Consider the following 22,763-nt stretch of genomic DNA (forward strand, 5'->3'; position numbering starts at 1 on the left):
AAGGCTTCAAATGCTTACACTTGACTTCCAAGGTGTCAATAAACCTTTACAACAAGAGATTATACTACTAGAAAAATGGTCTTTTGTGATACTTGTCTTCTGACACTTTATTTAAAAGCATCAGTAATTACATTTATTTGAGGCATTTTTCGTGTTTAACAAATAAGTATCACAAATTGCTAATACTATGGTGTCAGTAAATTAAATATCACAGATTCGTGACACTGAAGTATTAGTAGTTAAAAAATAAAATTTTAATTTTGTATCTAGTAATAATCGAACCGAAGACCCATAAGCCATAACCTTTTGATTTTAACCACTATACCACTCAGCCACAAATTGCATTTTTGAACTTATAAATTAATAAATAAATAAATATTAAAACTTAAAACTTAAAACCTAAAACCTAAAAAAATTTCATGTATGGTCTGTGTGAAACCTAAAACCTAAAAATTTTTGTTAAGTCAAAAATCTATCTCACGGCCGCCGAAGCTCTCTTCCTTCTCTCTCCTTCCCTCTCTCTCGCTCTCTTTCTCTCTCTAACAATGATCTACCTTGAAAGCCGCCTCTGTCAACACTTTGAAAGCCCTGTCCTTAAGCTAAAATATCCTTGAAAAGAACATAGAAAGTGCTGTGAAGAATTTGGGCAAAGCTAAGGTTTGAAAGTCCGAATCAGTGTTGTGGTAACTCTTTGTCTCATTCTCTATTCTTATTGTTTAAGTATTTATCTGTTAATTGATTGATGTTTATTGAGTGCAAATGAGAGCTTGCACTTGTTTGGAAATCTAGCCATCTAGGGTTTTTGTTGCTTATAATCTAATTTATTGTTTAATAAAATAAATAAAACGCAACTTTATTATAGGTGGAATTCAGTTTATTAAGTGAAAGAATGATTACAATTGGTAATTATGGATTTAGGTTGAATGCAATTTGTTAATTAAAAGAATAATGGCAATCGACAATCATGGGTTTAGTATGTATTATATATTTCATTTAATGGTGTGTATGAAAACCCAAAACCTAAAATTTTCTTAAGTAAAAATCTCAGTTCTCCCTCACGACCTATAAGCCCACCACTCTCTCTCTCTCTCTCCCCCCTATTTCTAGCTAACAACCCAAAACTTATTGCGAAACCGCCATATCAATCTTTCAAAGCTTATTAGTTAGCTGGTTATTGTGAAAAGTAAGGTTATTGTTTGATTTTATGTCTAATTTTACTTTAAACATGGGGATTGATGATATTTGAGTTGCTGGACACTTGATTTTGAGGTGAAAGATTAATTAATAGTTTACGAAATTATGCTGAAAATTTGAGGATTGATAGACTATTGTTGTGAACTTGGTTGTTTCCGAACTTAACTAAATGACTTTCAATTGATTTGAAAGTTTGATTAAACTAAGTTTAAATGAGAACATTTTAATTCTGGAAATTTTGGAATGAATTGGGTTTATATTTGATTTTGAACGGATTTCTCAATATGGTTGGTTGTTGTCCAATTTTTTTAGAAATTACATATGTACCATGTTTGATATTGCAAACGTATAGTCTAACAGAGTTAGAATAAGCTGAAATTCGGATAAACTACACTTCTATTTGCATACTTCGAATCTGGAAATTTTTATTTTGATTGAACTTGTAATTTATTTTTAATGATTTTTCAAACTCTGCTGCCTCTGCAGTAACTTCTTTTGACAGAACTGTTCATTAATCTTTGATCCTATCAAACACCAGCCTAATGATATCGGAATAGCCTCAAATTTTAATATGTTGTTGACTTATATGTCCACTTAAAATCTGGAAAGTATCATTCTGATATACTTAGTATTTTAAATTTAATAAATATTCAAATACCTGCTGCTACTTTTACAGTTTCATATGCAATTTTAACTTACATAGTTTTATCATGTGAAAAGCAAATGTAGAGTTGTTCAAATGACTTAGAAATTTTATTTGTGGTGCATTGACATGTCTAATTATTTTTTGTAAGTTTCATAGCATTCCAAATTGAATTAAAGAAAATCTTAAATTCAAGCTGTCAATGTTTCCTATTAAATCTTATTAGTGATAAATCTACTAACTTGCAATACTTTTCAGGAAAAAAAAGTGTCAACACTGTGAATTGCAATGGGAGAAGAAAGTACCAAAGGCATAAATCTTTTTTCATTATATTTGGGACTATTCTTAAAGGTTAGTCTTTTCCTTTTTCCTTTTTTTCTTTTTTATTTAAGGTAATCATATTCATTTTAATTTTAATTACAATCAATTTGGCATTGTTAGACAACTCGCACCAACTAATCGAATAGCAAATGAAGATAACATTTTTTAAATGCATTCAGTTTTTGACAACAGCAAAAAGAAAAAAGAAAAAATGATACTAGTTTAGGCTTTAGGAAATTTGCATCATCATTCTTGCACTGCAGCTACCTCTATCTCGGTGCTCTCCGAGAAGTAATCTTGCTTGATTTTGCATGATAGTTGATGCAAGCCCGTCCTAGCCATTGCAAAATTGACACTAAAAAGGTTCCAAATTTTCATATTATAGTTTGAAAAGTCTGCAATGTTTGCTATGCTAATGCCCCATTTGAATGTTGGAGCCCAAAAATGAATGGTTTTAGGACCAGCCGGGTGGTTCCAGAAAGCTAGGAGCTTGTTAGCTATTCTTTTTAATTGAACTAATTTAACTTAAATATTAGCCCGATTATTGATTTCTATGGTTTGCGATTGATTTGAGTTTGACATTCTTGTTTTGTGTTGGTTTGAGTTTGACATCCTAGTTTAAGACTTTGAAGGCTTCCAAGAAATGATTTTGGATGATGAGCATATGAGTAATAGTTTGAAAATTAATTTACTGTATCAAATTATACTTAGTGTAGCATATTAATTTTAAGAACTATGAATTATTCCATGAATATTCTAGTAAATGGTTATGTTATATATGCATGTCTTAATATATAATAATTATATTTTGAAGTTTGTTTTTTTTTTCCCTTTCTAGGTTTAGGAAAAATGTTTAAAGTGATTTTGGGTTATAATGTCAATAAAGTTAAAGCAACATTACTTGTGAGTGGAAATATATAATGATTATATTTTTATTCTAATTTTTTTTATCTTCTTAAAGTTTTATAATTAGTCAAAATTAATGAATACTTAATTACAATTTAGGGTGATAATCTTTAAATGGTTCACATGAATAGATTTAAGTAGAATAATAAATCTCATACTCACTTTATAAAGGCTTAACTAAGTTTGCAAATATTATTTCTTTTAGTATTAATAATTTTGGATCAAACTCTCAAATTATTGAAATATTTTATGTCCAAACTTTATTATGCCTAATATAAATATGGAGATTCATAGTTATTTTATGTCCAGTTTAAGGAAACTGCAGTTTGAGGACTTATTTTTTTCCTTGTTAAATAAGCTTTTAGAATGAATAAATTGAGGAAATGAGTGGTGATTTATTTATAATAGAGCATTTGTGATAGCTATTAACTATGCACAAAAATCATTTGGTATATGTAGATAGAGTAACATGCTTGTGCTGAAAGTAGATATTACATTGAAAACTTCTTGTCTGCTATAGTTTGCTATATATATAACATTTACCAAAAGAGAATAATTGAGTTTATTTATAAATAGCTTATGAGTATTTTTTTTCTTTCGAACAAAATAATTTTATTTCTGTTAATTGTTGTTTCTCTAATGGCTGGATATTGGCAGCTAATTGTTTTTTTCTTTTCCATATATCCATATGCAGATTTGATCAATGTGTTTAAAGTGTTTATTCATCAACTTCACTTATATCCTAACCCATATAGTCTATTGAATGGAGAAGCTGCTGGTGTGATAACGCAATTATACTACTCATATTCAAAGAGTGAAAGGCAGTCATCCTTCTCAATTCAGCTTCTAGATTTATTAAATTTAGCCACAAGTAGTAGGCATTTGATTGGATGGTAGAAATTTTTATGTATTGAATTTGGATTATTCAGTTATGAGAGTAGGATATTTCATATTTTTGTTATATGAAGTTTTGGAATTTGTAATATATACTAATAATATTTAAATGTGAAATGAAAGATTTTGTGATATAAATCAATTTATTTTTGTTATTTTGTGGTGCCTTTTAATTTTACCAATAAATCAATAGGCAATGATCCAATTAAATTTTTTATTTTTTAAAAATAAATTAACTAGTGATACCATGGTAACAGTAATCATAGACACTAATAAAATATCAATAACTACTAACACTATAGTGTCATAATATCGGTGATACTGTAGTAATAGTATTCACTGACACCACTTACAAGTGTCACTATTTTTCTGACTCCCAGATTACTAACACAATTAACAAGTGTCAGTGAAAGTAATTTCTAACACTATTCTAAAGTCAGTAAAGACCATTTTTCTAGTAGTGTTATCCTCAATCTCTTAACCCTAGTGTATCTCAACACTTACAATCACTCAAAGTAAAAGATTAAAAATTATTTTTCTATCACACAATATTTAAGATAACAAATCAACGCCCAATGTGTGAATTGATGAAGCAAGAATGTGTTTAAAGCTCTATGAAGATTGTATTCTCGAATATAAGCTCAATAGTCATGTTGTGATCAACCTTGTTTGAATTTGAATGAGCTTATTTATAGTTGGAGCTGAAAAACTAGCCGTTATAGACTGTCTACTCGAAACCAGTTCGCCGTTAACCATTAACGGTTAACCGTTTAGGCTGGTCAAAGTTACCGTTGGGCCAATTTTAAATAAACGGTTTGTCGTTTAAGATTACCCTTTCGCCGTTAAATTCCAAAGACCTGCAAGATAAACTTCAGTTATCCGTTTACAATAAACGGTTAAAGATTTGCCTGAAATAACCTCACTGGAATTTATCAGTTAACCGTTTGTAATAAATGGTTCGCCGTTTGTTTCCAGTAACCTGTAGAACAAGTTAGCCTTATCCGTTTCAGTTAAACTTTTACCGTTTGTTTCCAGTAACAAGATGAACACAGTTTTCCATTATGGATTTTAATCGGTTAACCGTTTCAATAAACGATTCACGGTTTAATTCTAGTTGCCTTCTCAGCATTTTGTGTTTTCCGTTTTTGTTAATCGGTTAGAGCTTAAGCAATTCGTTACTCTCTGGATTTAATCGGTTAACCGTTAAAAATAAACGATTCACCGTTTATTTCCAGAATCATAGTTTTAGCCAGATATTGCAGAGAATTATTTCCAATTTCAAGTTTAACAGTTATCCAACTTTTATAAATATAATTGAAATGATTATAAGGCTTTCGTTTATTAATGAATAGCTCCAACATTTTAATAAAAAATATTTAAAGTTTGTTATCATCAAAATCAATATTATGAACATATACATGTTAACAAAACCTCATTGTGAACTATTGCATTTATTAATGATCAATAGAATTCCTACTGATATACATTGGTTAATTAAAGCAAAGATCCAATTGGCAAGTGAGTTTACAGATCTATTTATTTCTTACATACTTGGTTTTGGTAAAAGCACATTTGCTAAAAAAAATAAGAACTAAACGAGTTGGCTCAGAATGTCATAATTGTGTAACAACTTATTGCAATCAGCTGCATTGTAAATCTTTAGGAACGGTTTCTGATTATCATGAATATAAAATTAAATTCATTAAAGATGGCTTGAGTAAAGAATCGTTAGATGATATCTTATGATCCCTTAAGATGCATTCGAAGTAAATATGTACAATGTGAGATTCATAATTTATTGATATTGTTCCAAAAAGAAAGTGCATAGTTTAGTCTTGGGAATCTTACTCTAAAAGACCTTGTTTGCCAGTTTATAAGAAATTTGGTTGTGAAGCATATCCTTGACCCATAGAGGTCAGTCAAGCTATTACTGGATGTAAAACCAAAGGAAGATGTGAGCCACAATCATAACTACTAGTAAATATCCTTTTATTTTGTTGTTCTTTTATCATTTGCATTATTGCATTTAGTGGTTTGATTTTGTATCTAATTATTATTTGTTTTCTTTTGCTATTTATTTTTTCTAATCACTATTTGCTTTTCTTTTTACTGTTTGCTTTTGAATTATTGAGTCACGAGCTTTACACGTCATTTGACAAATACAGCAACCCATTTACAGTTGTGTCTCATTATGTCTGTCACCAAAATCTTTAAATATGGGCTTCTTTTTTCCAAACACTCACAACTTGTTTTTTAAGATTATTCTAATGGCATCATCTTCAAGTAGACAATTCGAAAATATTTGTGTGTTTTCTTGATTTCACTATGGAAAATAAAAGGAGTTTATTCAAACAGTTGTAAGTGTTGATCGTGTCCTAGCAGAGAGGAAATACACCTTGTACATAGAGAAAATGATCGAGGGTTATCAAAGTTTGTCTTAGAAACTAGTTTTATTATAGGAAGCCAAGTGCCAAGCATTATTCCACAAGCCTTAAAACCTTTGGAATGCCTACCCGACCCACCAACTAGAGAAGTATTGGTCGTCCTAAGTATGCAAGAGAGAATATACGAAATGTTAAATCTCGCTTATGCTTTTATTTTCTTGCCAAAAGATCTTACAACTCTAAAGGCACTGATCACATTTGCATCTTGAACCCATTTAAATATCCATAAAAAACTCATCGGGTTGTTAAATGTTAATAACTTTTTATGATGGCTTGCTAGTATTTCTTAACCATGCAATTAAGAATCATTTCATTCCAATCTTCGCAAACAAAAAAAAAAAAACTCTTAATCTATGCTTCTACTATTAATGAGTTACTTGATCTTTTACAAACTTACAAATCAGAGCTAGATCCCAGAACCTTAGCGTTGGATTGATTGACTAATAATGGTAATCATAGCCGTAGTAAGAACTGCTAATTAGATTCAACTTTTCTTTTGTAACTATTTTCTTGGAGCGAAATATCTCAATCTTAGTGATGTGTTTGTCAGAGATGGCTGAACATGCAATATAGAGACTCTAAAAACGCATCTTCTATGACCAGTTCAGATGTGATCCTTCCTATTTCTTCTTTTATTATTTATGTTTTCTTTTATCTTTTTCACCTTTTTACATGCATATCTTTAAATTATGAATAATATTTAGAATAGGGTGGGTGGGGGGATAGTTGATGCAAATTGTAAATATTTGCTCCTTTTAAAAAAACACAAAAAAATAACAAATTATTTTTTTTAGGATGGTTGAATAAAGAGTCACGACTTTTGAGATGTATCTTAACAGTCCAGTGTGTAGTATATTTTGGTTTTAAAATTCATAGTAAGTTGTTTTTATTCCATTTTCTTTGAATTATTCAAATTTGTGAATTCTCCATTTGGTTATTAAATCATTTTGTTATTTACTCATTTAACAAGTATTATTAAATCATTCTTTACACACACATTATGACACATACTAGTGAGTTGTAGGTTTTTTTTTTTTTTTTCAGCATTTAGTTCTTTTTTGTTTATTAGAGATAATATCTAAGGTAGTAGAAAGTGTATATTGCCAAAAATATAAAATAAAATAATAAAAAGAGAGAAAAAAAGAAAAAAATTTAATGTGTTTAATTTTGCTATATCTAAATCCCGAGTAATTAAGTCCATAGAGGTGTTTTAATACTTAGTGCCCCAAGGCCAACTGGTCTGGAAATCATTGGGCTAAAACTCACTACTTGGGTTAAAAATGTAATATTTTAAAATATGTGTGAATAATCTACTACCTAAAGATAAAGTTTCTAATGAATTTTAGAACGGAAATGTTGTTTTCGTTTAATGAAGCCTCATAAAAATTTTGTTAATTACTTGAGCATAAAAGAAGGTTTGGTGATATCCTGGATAATGAGTGAACGACAAAGAGTTAGAGAAACTTGGGAGAGTTTATTTATTTGGTAGTTTAGAGGAGAGATGAACAACTATTAACTTGCATGTGAATTTTGTAAATATTAATTTAATATAGTGTTGTAATTGCTACATACTGATAATAAGCTGGTTGGGAGTATGATTGGTGCTAAAAATTATATGTTCACTAAACAGTAAAAATGTTATTTTGTGCTTATATTATAATTTACATTTATAATTATGTAACATAATGTGAATTTCTAATTTGATCTTTTGTATTTTTGTGTGTTTGTAACATATTTGATCCATGACTTGTGTTGTAAAATTATAAGTTTTTACTACGTTAAGTGTAGTAATTGTGAAATTATAAGTTTTTACCATATTAGGAGTGGTAATTGTTAGTGGAATCAACTGGATGTGCTTGAGTGGATTGAGTTAAGTTTATATTTGGTTAGCGGAACAAATGTACGGCCATAATTATTGGCTTTATTTATGTGTGTGGTGTGGTTTCATGAATTAGTATAAATAGATTGGGGGAACACACCTCGCTACACCTTTTCTTCACTTTTTTCTCTCCGCATAATTTTTACCATCAATAATTTTTAATAAATCTAATCTTGGTTAGGTAATTTTTTACTATTAGCTCATTGGTTTTATAATTTTCAAAATGGATACATAAAGTGCTTAGTGTTAATATTTTTGAAGCAAAGAAGAATTTACTTTGAAATTTTCACATGTACATTAACGATAAAATCTTGAGTAAACAATGAATTAATATTTAGATTGTTCCTTTAATTTGGGGTATAAAAGATAAATAGTTAAGATTTATGAAATTAATAATGACAGATTTCAAAGCCTTAGTATTTTATTACCCCAATTCTCTTAAAGATATTTTAGTCTTTTCAATTTGTTAGTGATCTCAGTACCTTAATATAAAAAGAATAAGATGCCTTACCCTTGCCATTAATGAGAATGAGAGAGAGAGAGAGAGAGAGATCGGATAAAAAAAAAACCAGAAAGAAAGAAAGAAGAAGAAGAGAGAAAAGAGAGAAAAGAAAAAAAGAAAGAAAATCTTCTTCTTCTTAAGGCCATGAGAAACACATGAGATCAAAGTAGTGCATTTTAAATTGGATATTCTGTCAAGTAAGAATTGGAGTAAATTTCAATTATTGATCCTTGTTAATTGCTATACAGAAGCATGATTAGATAATGGTAATCGAAGTAGAACTTAAGATTTTGTAGGAAATATGCTGACAACATATTATTTCGAAAATTATAGTAATTTGTACAAATTGATTTTAATTCTAATTTTGGATATGTTAAACTAGACATCTTCGAGAAGTTTTTGAAACTTGTTTGAAGCTAATCAAATAAGATTTCAATTAATTACAATTCTTTAAACTCAAGTTTGAAAACCTAGAAATTTCTGATTTTACTGAAGAACATGAATTTCAAAATTATTTTACCATAATTAGACTTCTTCAAAAATTATAAAATTTGGACCAGTGATTTTTATATCTCTATTGTGATTCTGGAAATTTTCAGGATTTTATGATAAAACAATAAATTGTTTTGTATTTTTAAAACAAGTATGTTCAACATAGAAAATTGTTTGACAGAACTGATGATGTCTGAAAGATAAATTATTTTCAATAGTTTTTTAAGGAATTAAGTAATGAAATTTTAGTCAATGAATTTCTAGTATGCCATCGTATGCTTTGTAAAATTTGAGATTTTTCGAATAAGGTAATAATTTATTAAAAATCAGATAACCTGGCCTATTTGTTTTAGGGATCGAATATTGAGATTATTTGAGGTTGAGTTTAGGAGAGTTTATGATTATAACTTGATGTTGGGAAAGAAACTCACACAAACAGTTGTAAATTAAATGGAAACGAAACTTTTTTCTCTTTTTGTGTGATTAATATAGGATGTGTAGTACAAATAAATAGGCAGAAAAATAAACTAACAAAATACAAAGAAAAAACAAACCATAAAAAACACATATTTTTATGTGGAAAACCCAAAGTGGAAAAAACTATGGGACCATAGTCCGATATAATCTTCTACTATATTAATGGGATTGCAAAACAAATTCTTCTCTAGATAATACTAGAGGCTAACAACATCAAGAATCTCAATATTTTTGACTTACAATAATAGTCTAATATATGTCTCTCTAATAAGTGGATATCTCAAATAATAGACAATAGGATGATAAAATAAAAATCAAGACCAATAGGATTGTAGAGGGTGATGTCAGGAACTTACCCTCCAAATTTAGGAGAAAACGAAATTAAAAATCGTCTTCTGATCGTCCAATCAAAGATTGAAACCAAAGACCCCAATATCTAAAAGCACGCCATTGTCTCTTTCATTCTCTCTTGTCTTTTACATGCACAAAAGTTGTTGCCGCCTCCACTTATTCTTGTTTATATAGCCACGTTTTCAAAACATACATTTCATGGTAAATTTTGTTTGCCCCTTCATGTTTTCTTTAATTGCTTAACTATTAAACTTATAAAACTTTGGGCTTAGGCTACCCAAATGAGATGGACCCAAAAAACCCCCCCCCCCCCCCCAGATCATATAGGGGCACCACCAAGCTCACTTTCTGCATATAGCTTTTCAGTTTCTCCTTGCGCAATGACTTTGTCATTAAACCTAACTCATTCTCTATTGTGTGAATCTTTTCAATTTGCAACTGTTTCTTTTCAAGCACGTCTCGTATCTAATGATACATTACATTAATATGTTTGGATTTCGAATGGTATGTCAAATTCTTTGCCAAGTGAATGGTACTCTTACTATCGCAGTATACAACAAAGTTGTCTTGCTTCACACTAACTCTTATAGGAAATTCTTCACCCACAGGGTTTCTTTGCAACCTTTAGTGACTGCAATATATTTTGCTTCAGTGGTAGATAAAGCAACACACTACTGGAGTCTAGACTGCCATAAAACTGTTCCCCCTGCAAAGGTAAGCAAATATCCTGACAAGAATTTTCTATAATCAATATCTCCTACCATATCTACATCCGTGTACACTTATAACACATGTTTGTCACCATCAAAACATAAACATTCCCTTGAAGTGTGATATATCTAAGAACCCACTTAATTGCTCTCTAGTGCTCTTTGAAGACATCTTCACCATAGGAGAAAATATTTCTTCAAAATCAATATCTTTCTTCTGACTGAAACCCTTCACAACCTATCTAGCCTTGTATCGCTGTTGTGAGTTATTTGCAGTCTTTAACCTATAAATCCATTTGTTCTTTAGTGCCTTCTTTCCTTTAGGAGACTTTACTAAGCCATAAGTGTAGTTTTTATTCAAGGACTTCATCTCCTCTTGCATGGCTTTAACCCACTCATTTTTATGCTGGTGAGACATGGCTTCTTCAAAACATTCTGGCACCTCTCCATTTGTAAGCATCACATACTCATTTAGAGGATATCTAGTGGAAGGTTGTCGTTCTCTGGTGGATCTCCTCAATTCTGGCTCAACTGTGATGCAAGTAGTTCTAGAGGTGCTTGTTCAACTGGTTCTATTAGACCATCATTATTATCCTTTCCAGCTCCCCTATGATCGTCATAACTATAAGTGGAGAAACTAAAGTTAAAATTATAGGAATCTTTGAAGATCACTGAGACTTATCACTCTTCGTTATATCACCAATTATCTGATCTTCAAGAAATACAACATCTCTATTTCTGATCAATTTTCTTCCCACTAGAACCCATAATCTGTACCCAAATTCTTCATATCCATAGCCTAAATTAATGTATTCCTTGGCTTTATCATCAAGCTTCGATCTTTCATCTTTAGGAATATGAACATATGCTCTGCAGCCAAACACTTTTAAGTGTTTAGAAGAAACATCTTTCCCCATCTAAACTCTCTAAGATACATCGCCATCTAATGGAACTAAAGCAGAAAGATTAATAAAATCAATTGCAGTACGCATAGCCTCTACCCAAAAAGATTTAAGAAGTTTGGCATCAGAAAGCATACACCTGATCGTTTCTTCAATTGTTCTGTTTATCCTTTCTGCAACACCATTTTATTGCGGGATTTTTGGTATAGTCTTCTTATGTCTAATTCCATGGGATCTGCAATACTGCTCAAATGGCCCTCTATACTCACCACCATTGTATGTCCTGACACATTTTAGTTTTCTTCCAATCCCTCTCTCAACATAAGCATGAAAGAACTTAAACATATCAAGCACTTGGTCTTTAGATTTCAAAGCAAAGGCCCACACTTTTTAAGAACAGTCATCAATAAAAGTTACAAAATAAAGTGCACCTCCTATTGATCTACTTTGCATCATGCAAATATCAGTGTGAATCAAATCAATGATTTGCGACTTTCTAGATGAAAAAAAGCTTGTAAAACCTACTCTGTGTGTCTTTCTAGTTAAGTAATGAGCACAAGTCTTGAGGGACATACCTGCGAAACTGGGTAGAAATAATTTTCTGGCAAAAGTTTCTTATCATTTCTCACCAATATGACCAAGCCTTTTATACCATATCTCAATGTTATAATTTTTTACAGAGAAATTTACATCTTCTTTCTTGATATTAGATTCTATAATGTAAAAAGTGTTTAGTTTCCTTCCCTTAGCTAATACTAGGAAGCCTTTGGTGAGCTTTCATTTTCCTTCACCAAATTAATTAGTATAACCATCATAATTAAATTTTCCTATAGAGATCAAATTAAGGCAAATATCTAGTACATGTCTGACATTTTTAAGCAACAAGTTACAGCCCACACTGGTTTTTAAGCAAATATCACCTATGCCCACAATCTTGGATGGCCCCTCATTTCCCATCTGAACATGGTCATAATCACCATTGACATAGGATGTGAAGTAATCACAATGCGCAGTATCATAAAACAAATCACCTGAATCAATCACCCAATCACTGATATGGTAAGTGAGATTTACTTACCTCTTATCATAAACAATATCAAATCACCATCAACTATGGCTACAATGTTCTTTTTGTCATTTTTTTTAGCATCACTTTTTCTTTCTCTTATTTTCTTCTTCACAATCTACACTCCCTTTTAACATAACCCATTTTTTGACAATGAAAACACTTGACGTTTCTCCTCTGGGACTTAGATCTTCCTCTAGGGTTATCATTGTTCTGCTGGTAGGAATTTCCATCTGACTCAAAGGGAGCCACTTCAACGCTCTTTCTTCTAGATTCTTCATTCCGCAACCTATCTGTAACCATATCCAAGGTTAATTTCTCATTCAATGCTAAATTATCACTAACACCACTAATGTCTCCCAACTGTTAAGGAAAAAATAAAGTAACAACAATGCTAGTAACTCATCATCTAAAATAATCTTAATAATAATTAATCAACCAAGCCCTAAAAAGCGTTCAGTTATATTGTGCCCCTCCTTATATTTCAAGTTAACAAGTTTTTTCATCAAATTGGTTTTGTTATGTGCGGTCGGGTACTTATAAATTGTCTCTAATTTTCTCCAAAGAATATCAACCCTGGATTCCTTCGCGACATGATGGTACACACTATGATCAACACATGATCTAGTAGTACCCACGACCTTCTAGTTTAATTGAGCTCATTTCTTATCATCTAAATCAACGGGTCTAGCTTCTTCGTTTTCAATGAATTCATGTAAGTCTTTCATGTACATCAAATCTTCCATCTTAGACTTCCAAATACCATAATCCTATAACTTTAATTTAATCATGCATGCCGAGAACTCTTCCATCTCAACTACACAAGTAAAAAAAACACAAAACCTTATGCTTTGATACCACTATTGGGAAAGCAACTCACACAAGCAATTGTCAATTAAGGAAAAACAAAAATCTTTCCCTCTTTATGTGATTAAAATAGGATGTGTACTACAAATAAGTAGCCAAAAAAATAAACTAACAAAATCCAAAGAAAAAACCGACCACAAAAGATATAGATTCTTACATGGAAAAACGAAAGCGAGAAAAATCACAGGACTGTAGTCCGATATAATCTGCCACTATATTAATGGGATTATAGTACAAATTCTTCTCTAGATAATACTAGAGGCTAACAACATCATGAATTTCAATATTCTTGGCTTACAGTAATAGCTTAATGTATGTCTCTCTAACAAGTGGGTTTCTCAAATAATAGCCGACGAGAGGATAAAATAAAAATCAAGAGCAGTAGGATTGTAAAGGGTGATGCGAGGAACTTACCCTCCAAATTTGGGAGAAAACAGAATTAAAATCATCTTTTGATCGTCCAATCAAAGATTGAAACTCAAGCTCTTAAATTCTAAATGCACACCACTGTCTTTTTCTTTATCTCATCTTTTTCATTCACAAAAGTTGCTGCCGCCTCCACTTGTTTTTGTTTATATAGCCACGTTTTGAAAACCCATATTTCATGGCAAATTTCATTTGCCCCCTTCTATTTTCCTTTAATTGCTTAACTACCCAAACTTATAAAACTTTAGAATAGGGCCACCCAAATGAGATGGACCCAACACTTGATTATATCTTATGAGAGTTTTATTAATGATTTTTAGGTCGATGATATCAATATGCATTTATTACATGTAGGTGCCAAAAGACAAGTAAACTAGACTTCTAAATGAATCACAATAAAAAATATGTATATGTTTGACATGCTTGAAAAGCCTATTTTTTATATGTACATATATGGATTTATATGTTTATGTCCGTGTGTTTATGTGATGTGTTGTTATGTATTGAGCATGATTACTTACATGGGTATATGTATGCACGAAAGTTTATTGGCATAAGCATGAACATGCAAAGCTTTTATAAAAAGTATGTTTATCAATATTGCATTTGTAATGTTATGATTTATAGTGAACTTTGCTAGTGTACCAAGTCTTATAAGAGTGAAGTTGTGTGGGGGCTATCTCTTAAAGTTGTGTGGGGGCTCTTGAAACTATGTGGGGGCCGCTTCTCGAAGGCCAATATGCCACAAAGTGTCATGCATAGTGCAAAGTGCCAAATGCATGATATAAATTTTATTGAAAGAAAATGTGAAAGTTTGAAAGTGACAAAAAAAAGATTTTGATGAATTTATTTTACAGTATTTCAAAAAGATCATGGCATATCATCCATTTGCATTATGTATAAGTATGTATGTATTTTGGTATAAGAAAAACTAATTTGCTTACTAAGCTTTGTACACATTATAATCTATTATGATTCAGTTTCTAAAATTTAGGATTGATTAATGATGAGTGAGGAGAAGGGCTTGAATTAAGGATGACAGATGGTTTAGCAATTTTTTAAAGTCTTCCGCTATTTAAATATTGTATTTGAAGCTTGAATTGTTATTAATTGTAAAGAGATATTTAAGCACATAAGTGAGTTGTGGTTAGATTCATCTTCGGAGTTCGGGCCAGAAAATTACGGTTTTACTCGTTTATTGATAAATATAAAATTACTTGTTACTCCATCTACCATCTAATAAATGAATGCCATCAGTTGAAACTCAAATATTGGGATATCTATAAGCACATTAATAACAAATACAATTGCAATTTTAAAATGATATTTAAAACAGTGGTGATATTTCCCCCCACCTTTTGTGTAAAACTATCCCACTTATTAGATTTTCTGTAATTATAACATTATCCTTAAGTGAAATGATTAAAATAGGTAAATAAATAATTATTAGTTAAATTTTTATCTATTATAATTTAGAAGTTAAATTTATTATAACCTATAAACCCACGAACTTTTGTGTTCTTAAACTCTTTCCTTATTGTTTAAATAAAAAAGAATTCACTGTTGCAATGATGGAGGAAAAAGAAATGCAAAAGGAAGAATCTGGAAAAGAAAAAGTACTTAAAATTGCATTGATGGAGGAAGAAGATATGCAATGAAAAGAATTTGAAAGAGAATTAAGTAAGTTTTAAATTTTGTTTTCTAAAAGTAATTTTTAACTAAAAAGTGGTTTGTTCACATGTTAATCAAAAGCAGTTTATGCTTAGTATTTTCTAATTTTCCTTGTCGACTAAATATAAAAATTTAGAACTTAGTTTCATGTTCCAGGTATGGATTGGTCAATGATTTAAGCAAGATCATTTTACGGTTTTGTTTGTAATTCTGTGCTGGAAATTAATTCACCTTTTAGTTAATTGAGTCAAAATTTTTCAAAGCATTTATGCTGACTGTTGAGTAATTGACTGCTGGCATTTTCGTTTGCATGATTTTCTTGTTCTTGATATACTAAATTTATTCAAATTTTGTTAATTTATCATTCATTCTCATTAAAAAAAAATCAATCTATGTTTAAATATAAATGTACACCAAATCTGAAGGTTTCGATGATGATGATATTTTCAAATAAATAATTATTTTAAAATTAAAACAATCAAATTTGGAAAAAAGAAAAGATAATATTATAACTACTAAATAGACATGAATATTTTTGGTATTTATAGAGTAGATTTACAAAATATAATCATTTTAAATTTAAGTAGGACTATTTGAACCTATCACAATTCTCACTAAACTCATTTTCTAAATAAACCTTTTAATAAAGTTTTAAATGATAAGTGATTCTTGTAAATGGAGTAATGTCTCTTATCAGATTAGCAGGGTGTTTTTTCTTTTTATTGATTCATCATAAGTTTCGGAAACATAATCTCAAGTAGTAATATATCACAGAATTAATGTGACAAGTTCTGAATAAGTGCAATGTCCAAACAAAGCATGTTATCATGACAGGAAATCAGACAATAGAAATGTAAATTTCTGAACAAAAATCAGGATAGTGGTTGTATATTCCATTTTAATGTTCTACAATTTCTCAAGAGAGCTCTCTGTGATTACCTAGCTGCTTCTGCGAAAATGGTTGGATAAGCATTTTTTAACTCCAGCATATTCTGAAAAATCTACATACATGTCATCTGTACCCTCAAAAATTATTGATCTCACCTAGGCTGTAAAGGGATTTTAGCAAAACCAAAAAGCTTGTCATCATGTCAGTCAAAAGATAACAGCTTATCCAACTGTTCATCTGTCCATTGCGAGAGTGAACCCTTAGAAAATATCAGCTGGCTGTGATTCTTAATTCCAGCAGCATTTCCATTTTCTTCATTGTTGCCAGGGAACCGAACAAAGTTTGCTGGAGCACTGTTGCATTGTATTTCTTTCAGTAGATTGCCTCTTACTACCTGATTTGATGTCTTGAGCTGGTCGCCCATCAAAATCCTCATGTCGTTACCGCTGGTGCCTGCACCAACAGCTACTTTAGATCTGTCAACATCTTGCATTACTGCAAATAGTTCCTTCTCTACAAAAGAATTCCAAATTCTGCTGCCTCCATCACCACTAAAGCTGCCATGAGGTTCTGAGTTTATTGCTGTTTGTTCAGTATTCTGTACACTCCCTCTCACGTTAGCATTTGGCCTGAGATAATTCATAATTCCTTCTTTTCTTATGAACTGATTTGATGGGTTGGGTTGATCATCCAACAAACTCTCTTTGTCATTGCAGTTGGTGCCTCTCCTGGCAGCTACTTTTATTCCATCAAAAATATCTTGTCTCATAACTGACATTTCTTTCTCTACAACAAAATTTTGGCTGCCATTGCCCTCGGCACCATGGAAGCTGCTTGGAGGTGACAAATTTACTTTCTCCACCTGTCCTTGTGACAGAGACGATGTTTTATTGGGCATCAAGCAGTTCTCACCACTTTCTGTAATAGAAAAAGGGAAATTAAGAAGATCTTATGATAAGAAATTGAATATAAAAAACATCATGTCCATATTGATAAAGAAACTCGACCTGTCAATAAGCACCTAAGATAAAAAGAAATTTTTAAATGAACTGCTGCAACATATGAAATAAGATGGGCAATTTCTTTTCTCCTACCAAGATCAGTAGAAGAATGTTTCATAATTCGTGCGCAACAATTTGCTTTTTTTGGAGCTTCAGTGTCCTTGGAGATGACCTGTAATAAGGTTATCCATCAATTAGTACAGCATAGCATGAGAAAAAAGCTTGGAGGCCATTTTCTTAAGATTTTTGGGAGAAAAATGCAGAATCAAAACAGAACTCTTTATATTTTAGATTTTACCATTTTAAATGTTGTTCTTTGTGAACCACTGGTCCATTACTAACGTAATTTTCTTAGTAATACAATCATCAATTGTTTCCCATAAAAGAAAGTAAAAGCTCAAAAAGATGCCCAAAAGCAACCTCTGTCTCGTAAGAAAAACTAATTCTCGTCAAAACAGACTATTCTGACCAAAAAGAACAGCCATAACTCTACAATTCCATTCCATGGCACTGCAACTTTCATTCTGCCAGCAGATTCAGAAATCTAATCAATGCAAAGAGACCCCAAGAGGATAATGGAGCAACAACCCACTCATCTTGGCAACTCAAGAAAGCATTAATCAGAAACTTGAGGCAATGGGATAATGAAGGAAAACATTATCAATTATCTCCCCTCGCCTTACCAATAATATGCAAGTGTGGTTAAACACAAAATGTTGGCCTTTACTTTTGGCCCAATCAAAAGTGTTCATCCTTCCATTGGGAATAATCAAGAAAAATCTTTAAGTTTACTAGGAAATTTCGCCTTCTAAATTAGATATTAGAAAACTCAAATTTATTGAAAGTTAAAAATGTGCTTCTATGGTGTCTTTTTCTCTCCCAGCATTAAGTACCTTCTGCTGTGACAGAGAAAAACAGAGAATCAGATTTAGCTTTTGAGGATACATACCTTTGATCATTTATAAGACTCATACACTTGTTAGTAATTCTATTGAGAGGACTCTAACTAAAACAACCACGCAAACCTTGGTATCACTGCTCCTATAGACAATTACATAGAAAGGATAGGAAGGAGTCTCCCATAGGCACTAAAGACGGGTAATTTTTGGATACCTCCCTTGAGATTTGCCCTTGCTACACTTAGAGAGAATGTATGCATATATTGACATATAGCACCCCTGCCTGTGTATCAGCGTTAGACTGCCATTTGCTCTGTTGATGCGATTACAATAATGGCCTTCACTGCACAATACAATAACAGACGATAATTGCATATAATTTATTGCCCTTGTCACAAACCACAGCTTGTGGTTGTTGTGCTTCCTTCTAGAGTGCTTTTTGATGCCAACAAAATCTCCCACAGCATGACAAGAGTCATGGTGCAAGCAGCTTGGCTCTGGACAAACAAATACTCTCTTCTTCACTTCTTTTGTTTCTCTCTTCAGCAACTTCCATGGCACCTTGTGCCTTCTTCTATGCATTTGCAGGTTCTGGTCTCTTTGAAACCCATGGTTGCAGATCTCATATACATATCCGTCTGATACTAACAAGGTCTTGGGTGATAAAGATACCACCTCTGCATCCGGATCTATACGCGTGCGCTTGTATTTGTGTGTATCAAACAAAAAACAGAAAAACATAAGTTAAAACTTGCAATTCGCCTTAAAATAATTGAACCCATATACAAAAGAAAACTGAATGGGGTGCCGGCTGGTTTTCTATTTTTTTTTTTCGTGAATAGCTAGAGCACCATTTTTTGAAGAGGTGAAAGGATGAGAAGAAGAACGAGCATTAATATTGGTGTTATTTTCTAACATGGGGTTAAAATTTTGTTTGAATAGCAAAGCAATACGACAAAGTGGTGGTGATGCAGGAATAGTGAACTTTGTTTTTCAGCTTTGTTGATAAAAGAACAAAATGGGTGGAGAGAAAGTGGGGAAGAGACAAAGAAAAGAAGAAAGTGTTTTTTTTCACTTTAAATTCTTTTGAGAGAGAGAGAGGGAAAGGAATGAGGAGGGGGAAAGGAAGCAAAAGCTCCTGCTTTCTGGCTTCTGTTTCTGCAATTCTTATTCTTGCAATTACGTTTTTGCCCTTCACAACCAAACGGTGCTGTAATGCTGATATACGGTCAGGGGTGCTATATGTCAATATATGCATAAATTCTCTCTAAGTGTAGCAAGAGCAAACCTCAGGGGAGGTATCCAAAAATTATCCCACTAAAGACAAATATTATCTAATGAAGAAGTTATGGTAAGGGCTTTCATAATTAATTCACAATCCCTCATATTTTCGGCATTAGGTAATCTGCCTTTGAACACTAATCAAATATCATATCGTTATTCTCTTTCCTTTCAATCTAACTTCTACAATCACTAATGATCAAAAACATCCTGGATTAGCAAACCCAGCCCGCCCCCTCCCCACCCCCACCCCACAAAAAGGGAAAAAAAAACACTTTATGGAATTTAGTTAAGGTAGAGTTTGACTACAAGATTCATATTACTTTCAGGCACATGTAAGCCAAAGTAAAATCTTTAAGCTTAAGTTATAAGATCTTCGGACATATTAATCTAATGTTCAGTATAGTTTTCTTCAGGTAGAGGATGCATTGTCAAATGTGAAAAATGGAAAAGGACCTCAAACTTAAAAGTAACTGGTGCAAAGATCAATCAAATCAAATGCTGCAAATTAAATATTAGAGGATGTCACTAAATAAGAGCTGGTCATTTCCAGTTTCTCCAAATAGAATAGAAACAACATAAAGGTTCAAATGGTTCTGGCACAGTCAGCACTCAGTAGCTTAAAGAGTGTAAATTAGCCTGATATCTTGACAGATTGAAATTGATAAGAGAACTAATTATTGCAAATTGATATCTCATTTAAAAGTACTGTTTAAGTCCTTAATGAATTGATAATCTGGCTTACTTTCACAAGAAACAAAACATACCTTGACAATGTTGCTAACAGTTATGTTGAGACAGCAAGCAGAGCGAGAAGGAGAAAAAACTGCAACCTGAAAAAAAGCTGCTCCTGTCAATCATTCAGAACTGATAACAACATCATATACTCCAAAATGACAAACAAAGCATGATGAATATATTTTCTCTTGTTTGATTCTAATTTAGTTAAGTGAATGATACTGTTTCTAACACCTTAAGGTTAATAAACAGTTGATGTATACATTTGTGTAAAAAAAATAAAGAAATCCAGAAGGAACTATGCTAATTAAACCTTATGGAGTATTAAAACTGCTCCGACAGATAAGTCTTTTCCCAGTTCTCCCTCAGTAAGGACTCTACGATGAATACTAGCATCAATTGTACCCGTAGGATCCTGAAATCGAAAGTTGAGTAATGTTACGGCATTAAAACCAAAGGAAAATACAATGAACTCATTCACATAAGCAGCACAATTTAATTCACCTTAAGAGTTGCCATCATATCTCCAAGTCCATTCGGGGTGGTAGACTTGACAATTGCAACAATCTAACAGTAAAATCACAAGAGCTAAATTATAAAACTGCTTTAATGTTACTATTAAAGATCGAAACAATCACTAAAAAAGTTGTTTATTGAGGAGTAGTCAGATGCTGTCAAGCATAAGTAATGAGTTGAGTCATTGTTAAACATTAGTTACCAACAGGGAGATGACAACTAATTGGAAACAATGGGTGACCCAATTGAAATTTTACCAACCTGTATATATACATATATAAAACATTATAAATTATATGTTGCTATAATGTAAAATCCGTAAAAGAGGAACGACAAGGTCCATAATGTGAAAACCATAAATGTTGGTGGCCTACAACATATAACTTGTAAATCTAAGGGATCCAATTACGCGCGCCCCCCCCCCCCCCCCAGATTCAGTGGGATCAGGCGATCTTATCTTAACTGGATCAATCGCTTTGTCGGAACTCTTCCCTTGCTTGCTTCACTTAATCTCGCCTATAGTTCGATAGTATGGCACATTCCACTCCTTCTTTAGTAACAAGGGTTGTTCAAACAAAAGATGAGAGGAGATACGTAGGTCAATGAACTATTGATTTGAAAGCATAAGCCGGGCTAATATTTCAAAGCGGTTATCCGCGGCAAAGGCTTATGTAACTGTTAAAAAGGCTGTCCAGGGTCAGGAGAGTCTTCAGCATATTGATCAGAATCATCAAAGAAGCAAAGCGACCTTGAGGAGCAGTAGAAGGAGCTTACTTCTTACTTATTGATGGCCCTGTGTGTGTGTGTGTGTGTGTGTGTTTGTGTGTGTAATTGGATCGCTTAGATTTACAAGTTATATGTTGCAGGCCACCAACATTTATGGTTTTCACACTATGGACCTCGTCATACCTCTTTTACCGATTTTACGTCATAATGTTTCACATTCTGGTCCCCGTCAAGTGTCAACATAAGAGATTAAGAGGGGGTGGTTAAATTTCGAACCTGAGACACCCTATCGCCGTTGATCATCCCATTCTTGATCTGACTCAACGGCGTCCCAATTGCCACGCCATCAACGCCGACCAAACCTTGACTGCGAACAAAATCTACAGCGAAAAGCCAGGGGTTTTGGGAAAAATCTTCGTCTTCGAGACCGGCATCTTCAACAGCTCTCCTAATGAACTCTTGAGTCGGAATTGGCTCTTCATTGACACCCACACTCATACCCATCAACGTTTTGTGCTGCATTGCCGACTGTACAGCTCTTGCAGGGCCGGGAACAAGATGCTTTTGAGTTTTAGAACAAGGGCTGAGAAATGGGTTGCTATTGGCTTTAAAAAATTTGTTGGTTTTGGCGGGTGAGATTTGATTCTTGCGTTTACAAGGAACCAGACGAGAGTCTTCGAATTCAAGGTCCAGTGCTAGTGCTAGTACTTCCCATGGTTCTGCTTCTCGTTCCATTTGTTTTTGGATTTTTCAGTTTCCCTTATGCCGGTTTATATGGCAATGGGCCGCCCGAGCCCGACCCGATAATACAAACAAAGAACCTGAATCCGATTAAAAAATCCGATTGTGTAACCTTAATCGGGTTTGAAAGTCCGAACACGATCAAATATTTTTTAATTTTTTAATATTTAAATAATTTAAATTTACTTTTCCTAAAATTTAAAATCTTCAAAACTTATTTAAAACAA

At 32.3% G+C, this 22,763-nt stretch overlaps 1 protein-coding gene across 2 annotated transcripts; it reads right to left on the minus strand.

Annotated features, from left to right (window-relative positions):
* Positions 1-16,599: 16,599 nt before the first annotated feature.
* Positions 16,600-22,533, minus strand: LOC102620779 (uncharacterized). Of its 2 annotated transcripts, none has more exons than XM_006490772.3 (6): positions 22,072-22,533; positions 21,058-21,120; positions 20,867-20,968; positions 20,583-20,648; positions 17,729-17,807; positions 16,600-17,552 (listed from the first exon to the last, which is right to left on the minus strand). In XM_006490772.3, exons 1-6 carry the CDS (start codon positions 22,528-22,530, stop codon positions 16,837-16,839), a joined length of 1,485 nt encoding a protein of 494 aa, XP_006490835.1. In that variant the 5' UTR covers positions 22,531-22,533; the 3' UTR covers positions 16,600-16,836. The 2 variants fall into 2 exon arrangements, with proteins under 2 accessions (XP_006490835.1, XP_052291011.1); XM_052435051.1 differs by having other exon boundaries at positions 17,642-17,807.
* Positions 22,534-22,763: the final 230 nt, after the last annotated feature.

The sequence above is a fragment of the Citrus sinensis genome, chromosome 1, assembly GCF_022201045.2.
Source record: "Citrus sinensis cultivar Valencia sweet orange chromosome 1, DVS_A1.0, whole genome shotgun sequence".
NCBI classification, from domain to species: domain Eukaryota; kingdom Viridiplantae; phylum Streptophyta; class Magnoliopsida; order Sapindales; family Rutaceae; genus Citrus; species Citrus sinensis.

What these genes read in the sequence shown, in the direction of transcription:
- LOC102620779 (XM_052435051.1), bottom strand. Translation starts at nt 22,530, where the DNA reads ATGGAACGAGAAGCAGAACCATGGGAAGTACTAGCACTAGCACTGGAC. An exon ending in CAGTTTTAATACTCCATAAG is followed by an intron (nt 20,649 to 20,866) that starts GTTTAATTAGCA and finishes GCTTTTTTTCAG; the next exon opens with GTTGCAGTTTTTTCTCCTTC. An exon ending in TCTTAGGTGCTTATTGACAG is followed by an intron (nt 17,553 to 17,641) that starts GTCGAGTTTCTT and finishes TTTCTATTACAG; the next exon opens with AAAGTGGTGAGAACTGCTTG.